Source organism: Puma concolor, chromosome B2 (assembly GCF_028749965.1).
Source record: "Puma concolor isolate L17-30 chromosome B2, mPumCon1.1.hap2, whole genome shotgun sequence".
In the NCBI taxonomy this organism is placed as follows: domain Eukaryota; kingdom Metazoa; phylum Chordata; class Mammalia; order Carnivora; family Felidae; genus Puma; species Puma concolor.
The window spans coordinates 67,434,912-67,441,310 of NC_141671.1; the positions used below are offsets into that span (position 1 = coordinate 67,434,912).

General features: G+C 42.1%; 1 protein-coding gene across 1 annotated transcript; it reads left to right on the top strand.

The window, feature by feature from the left end:
• Positions 1-3,689: 3,689 nt before the first annotated feature.
• On the top strand, positions 3,690-5,931 carry LOC147581029 (uncharacterized). The gene is made up of 3 exons (XM_086707227.1): positions 3,690-3,937; positions 4,163-4,342; positions 5,308-5,931. The coding sequence occupies exons 1-3, from the start codon at positions 3,760-3,762 to the stop codon at positions 5,463-5,465; spliced, it is 516 nt and encodes a 171-aa protein (XP_086563353.1). The 5' UTR covers positions 3,690-3,759; the 3' UTR covers positions 5,466-5,931.
• Positions 5,932-6,399: the final 468 nt, after the last annotated feature.

The window sequence follows — 6,399 nt, forward strand, 5'->3', positions numbered from 1 at the left end:
CCATAAAAGGGAAATGGGTGTCTCATTATCAATTAAGGTGACTTTTGGACCCCATCCAAGGGAGGCCACTGGTTTCCAGGAAGACCAACCATGTGATTGAAGAGTGTGAACTTTCAGTCCTACCCCCTCCCAGTCTCTGGTGGAGGGAATTGGGGCTAGAGGTTGAATCAGCCAATGGTCAGTGACTTAGCCAATTATGACTATACAATGAAGCCTTCATTAAAACCCAAGTGGACAGCTTTTTTAGTCTTTTTTTTTCCCCCTGAAAGCTTCCATGCCTGGGGAACCAGAAAGCTCCCACATGCTGCTGAACCAGGCCTCAAGTCCATGAGAACAGAAGCTCCTTGGTTAAGAACTTCATCCTATGTATCTCTTCATCTTGCTGTTGATTTGTATTCTTTATCTTATCATTTAATAAACTGATAAATTTAAGTGTTTCCCTGAGTTCTGTGAGCAACTCTAGCAAACTAATCAAACCTAAGGAGGATGTCTTAGGAACCTCCAATCTTTAGCTGGGCTGTCAGAAGCACGGGTAACAGCCTGGGGCTTGCTACCTGCATCTGAAGGGGATAGGGATGGGGACCAGTCTTGTGGGACTGAATCCTTAACCTGTGGAATCTGATGCTATCTCCCAGTAGACAATGTCAGAATTGAGTTTATTGGACACCCTGCTGGTATCCAAAAATTGTCTTGTATGTGGGGGAATCCACCTGATACACACACACACGTACACACACACACACACACACACACATTGGAATTGGGTCCAGGAAGTCTAAAAGAGTCACCAATCTGCAGAATTTTCTTTTTTAAAATCAATGTGTTGATAGTTATTGTCAATCTGTATAATGTATAATGAACAAGGGTTTGTTTTTCACTTTAGAAGTACATAATGATTTTATTAAAATTAGCCCCAAAAAACTCAACTTTTATTTTGATTTGTCAGTTTTTTATATTCTAATTTGGCAACCAAAAAAAATTCATAATGTTTGAGTTACTCAAAATTTTAGAATGTGAAGCAAACCTGAATATTCTATTTTTTCCTTTATAAACTAAAAGAGAGAAAAAAAAAAGAAAAGGTATCTTAGAAGTTTGATTATTTTGGATTTGGGGGCAAATTTTAAGAAAAAGAAGTTACTTCAACAATAGGAAACATGGATTTAAGGTGCACTTTGAAGATGAAGCAAGCAAGATTTTCTGACTTAATGATTTTAAGCAAGTAGCTCCAAAAAAAAAAAAAACTTTTTTCAGGGCAGGTCATGATCTCCCAGTTTGTGGGCTCAAGCCCAAAATCCAGCTGTCAGCACAGAGCCCACTTGGGATTCTATCTCTATCCCTCTTTCTCTCTCTCTGCTTGCCTCCATTGCTCTCTTTCAAAATAAATAAACATTTAAAAAAAATAGATTATTGCTCTCCTGTGGTACCCTGGTATGGCCTTTGTGTTGGGGGGCAAAAAAATTTCAAAACATTTGTAAGTAAGTGATGCTAGTATTATCAGGAGGCTTCAGTTTCTACTCCGACAAAGTTAACCTTCTAGTTCGCTCTCTATGCACGTTGATATTCACTTTCTCAAACATCAACCCTTTGGTGAAATAAAGCAACTGTTTCACTTTTGTGATGAGAAGTTTTAAAAATCAGATTTGGAGTGCCTGGGTGACTCAATCGGTTAGACGTCCAACTCTTGATTTCCACTCAGGTCGAGATCTCACCGTCAGTAAGATCGAGGCTCACTTGGGGCTCTGTGCTGTCAGCAGATAATATTTTTAATTTTACATGAAAAAATTGATGTATTTTTTTCAAAAACAATTTTTCTACATTGAATTTGATTTTTTTTTTTAATGTTTATGTACTAGTTTTTGAGAAAGAGAGAGAGAGAGAGAATCCACGTGCAAGTGGGGGAGGGGCAGAGACAGAGGGAGAGAGAGAATTCCAAGCAGGTTCCACACTGTCAGTGCAGCTGGAGCTCTCTCTCATAAGCTGTGAGATCATGACCTGAGCCTTAATCAAGAATCTGACTCCCAACTGACTGAGCTACCCAGGTCCCTCAGGGAAGTCCATTTCTTATTCAGCATCTCTATCACTCTGCCAATCTCTGGCTGACAATAGGAAAACATTTTCAACTCCCAGATGACTTGAAAATATAGAAAAAGAATCTTGTAGTGATGATGTGAGTAGCTCCTAATATCAATTCAATACCAGGTTATTAGATTAATCTTGATAATCTCATTTCCCTTCCTGGTGACCTGAGTAGGAAATGGCATATGTCTCAGTTTTTAAATGAGGTAAAGCCTAAGAAGCTTCCAGAATAGGTTTTCTCATTTCTGAAAAGAGACATAAAAATGATTTTGTCCCTCCTCTTCTTCTAGTGGTAGGGACTACATATGATTTGGGGAAGAGCTATAAGCATCTTGCTACCAGCATGAAAATGAAGCCAACACAATATGAAGTGGGAGGGGAGGAATACACAGAAACTGGATCTGAGCCCTACTTGGACTTACTGTTATTGGCAATGTTTCGTCTCTATTGGTTTTTATCTATCAGATTTATCCAGATTTTTTGAGGTATTATAGAAAATAAAAGTTGCATTTATTTATCTGTACAATTTGATATTGTTTGCTATTCAATAGATAGTTACTGATTCCATCCTATAAGAGCACTTTGCAGAACACTGGAACCCACAGGTGGTTCCTGCAATTGAAGGACCTTATACTCTAGCAGATAACCTTAAAAAGCATCTGGAAATGTCATTTTTTATTGAGATATAATTAACATATTAGTTTCAGGTGTCTAACATAATTCAATATTTGTATTGCTTAAGGAAAAAAAAAAAGGGGGTTGCCTGGGTGGCTCAGTCGGTTAAAGGCCTGACTCTTGGTTTCAGCTCAGGTCAGGATCTCACAGTTCATGGATTCAAGCCTCACATCAGGCTCCATGCTGATGGTGTGGAGTCTGCTTGGGATTCTCCCTCTCCCTCTCCCTCTCTGCCCCTCCCCTGCTCAGTCTCTCTCTCAAAATAAATAAACTTAAAAAAAAAAAAAAAAACCAACCAAGTAAATAGCTTCTGAATAAGACATATAATTCTCTTAAAGTACCTGGGAGGGAAATGGGCCATGTTCATTCAGAACCATGATTTTTAAGTTGCCCCTTCCGCAAGAATTGGCAACCTGATGAAGGATAAAGTAGTCTAAATTCTGTGTTTGGGAATCTATGGTCACTATATAATATATGCACTTCTGTCCTAGTCTCACCACTTCCACTTCCTAACCTGTAAAAGTGGAAATAATAACTGTATCTTCCTCACAGGTTGTTATAAATTACTTAAAAAGACCACAATTTGTCATATTAGCTGTTTGATACTACAGAGGCAATCCTCATACAGGTGCATCCAGTGCTGGGGAACATGAATCTCTCTGAACTATACCTAATGTTGGTGAGCAATGTGCTTTTCATACTCCCACAGTTTTGGTAACATTCATTATCAGGAAAACAATGGAACTCATAATGGCCACTGTTGGAATCCTGCTTCCGCCATGCTCAGCCACGATGACATCAAACCTCCTGACCACAGGTTGGCGCTAGGCACTGCTGGGACTCTGTTGCCCTACCCGGATTTGAGGGAGCCAATGGGCAAGCGCTCCTGGAGTGGGCGGAGCCTGCGAAGGGACCAACCGGGCTGTAGACAGACTGCTAGCAGTCTCGTCCCGCCTCCCGGCCACGTGGGATTTTCTCTTCCTGCGGATAGCGGCCCAGGCACGAGCAATGGCGCCGTATCTGATGACGACCCAATATAGATCGCACAGCCAAGGAGCCAGCAGTAAGTGTTCTCATTATGCGAACTGGCTCCTTTTGCACACTCGACGGGACTGGTGCAGGTTTAAGCACTTTCTGAAACCATCAGTGCTTCACGTGGAAGCACGTCGGCTAGAAAAGATTTTTGGTGAGTACACGCGAATCTTTACCACAGGGCCCCACCTTGGTCTCCGGTAACCACATTGAACCACCCACCGCAGACCTAAGGCACTGGCTAGTGTATCCCAGTGACCTTCCCTCCCCCCCCCCCCCGCCCCCGCAAACTCCTGGTGTGGGCCCTCCCTCCGCCCTCCCGCCCCGCCCCCCCCCCCCCCCCAACGCTAATCCCTTGGGAACCCTGCATTCTCCACAGGTCCAAGTAGAACCCTCCTCCCAAGGTTCGAACAGGAGTTCAAAGTCCTGCTCCGGATGGGAGAGCCCGACTCCGAGGGCAAAGTTGAAATCTTTATCTTGGGGAAGCGCCGATACCGGAAGCGTGCCAAAAGCCTGATTCGCATTTTGGCCGCGAAGCCAGAAAGGAAACTGTATGGAGGTGAGGAGCATGCTGTGCCAAGGCACGGGGTGCCGCGGACCTGGGCTGTGCCACGGGAACTTTGACTTCTGCCACTCCCCTCCCACAAGCCTGGGACTCCTTTCACATCCTGGGACGCTAGGATTTCTAGGTTTCTAGGGGAATCACAGAAACCCTAGAATACGGCACTGTGGGAGACAGCTGGCAAACCCACGGAAGGAAGAACCATAAGGAACCCTAGTCCCTTCCCACCTGTCTTTTCAGAAGTTGGGAAGGAATCCATCTGGACCCCACTTTCTGAGATAAAACTGGAGCCTGGGAAGTCCTGTACTCAGGGATTCTCAGACTTCAAATGAACCCAAGAGCACTGTAGAAATGCGGGTTGATGGGGCGCCTGGGTGGCTTGGTCGGTTAAGCGTCCGACTTCGGCTCAGGTCATGATCTCATGGTCCGTGAGTTCGTGCCCCGCGTCGGGCTCTGTGCTGACAGCTCAGAGCCTGGAGCCTATTTCAGATTCTGTGACTCCCTCTCTTTCTGCCCCTCCCCTGTTCATGCTCTGTCTCTCTCTGTCTCAAAAATAAACAAACATTAAAAAAAAAAAAAAAAATGCGGGTTGTTCACCACCACTTTCCCCAACCCCACCTAGGAGACCCCACTTAGGAGTTCGGCATATTGGCAAACCAAAACCTCTTTGTTCCTCAGTCTCCTTACCTATAAAATGGGTCTAGTTGTTGTAACCTACATAGAGGTTTTTCCCAAGGATTAAATGAATGAATACAACAAAGCACTTAGAATACATAGAAAATACTTGATAAATATGAGCTGTCATTATTTTGTTGGGTGTTCTGGGTGATTCTAACATAGGTGGCCTGCTCTAAGGTGACCAATAAGGTAGACTCAGCAGTGTTTTCTGTGGAGTCACTTTCCCTGTTTCCTTTGTGTTCTCCTGGACAGTATACTTGCTCAATTCAATGCTTTTCTTACAGGCATAATGATGCTCAGCCTTAAGAAGTCTGTTAAAAGAGAGGATGTTCATTCCAGTGCTTCCCTCTCCACTGCAGTGATGACCAGCCTGGATGAAGCCATGCAGTCACTGGAAATAGGTTCGGAGACTGTCCAGGAACCTGTTACCAAAACAGTGTGATCTTTGTGATCAGGACCTTAGTGCAGAGGAGGGTGGTCTGAGTCAGGAGACTTACCCTCAGAGGCACAGTCTATTATCTGCCTTTGCTCCTGTGACTAAGGGGAAACTAGTGTCAGTGCTCTACCCACCTTTCTCCTGCGTAGATGCTTGTTTAAAGGTTCAAACATGTTATAATTAAAAAAAAAAAAAAATTAAAAAAACATTTATAGATACATACATAAATATACATTAGTATTGTCAAGGAAAGCAATCTTGGTTTGCTTGCTCCAAGATGGGAAAAGTAAGAATTACAAATGGCTGATTCTAACTTTCCATAGTGTTTTGTATTAGGTGAGTGTGGCTAGAATCTTTAATGTTCCAGGGCACTTTTGTAGATTGGGAAGAACATTACTGTTTATTCTTTCATTGATGCTAATTTAAAAAATAAAATGTTTCATTGATATTAAACAAGATTTATAAATCAGTTCTTAAGTGTTGAAACATTGATGACAAACTTATTCCATTCTTGGCTTTTAGTGAAAAAGAAGCCTATTTTTCTTTGTCATGTCTTTTTTAATAGCTTAAAAAGCAAAACACATTAGTACAGAATTTATTATGACTAGAACAAAAGCATCTATAAGTGTTCATTATTCCTGTAATTCCAAATAGGATAGGTTTCCTGGATTAAATCATTTTATTAGTTACTTTACTTTCTCAGTATTATAAATAAAAGGAAAAGGATTCCATCTTAGCCTGAGTATGCATATCCTGGGTTCACTGACCAATTACCTCTGGATCAGATCCCAAGAATACCATTTATGGAGCATTTGGTGTAGGTCAGGTTCTGTTTAGTGCTTTATATACATTATTTGACTGGATCTTCATAATAATCCTATGAAAATAGATATGATTATACCCATTTTACAGATGTGGAAAGAGCAGGGTGAGAACATCA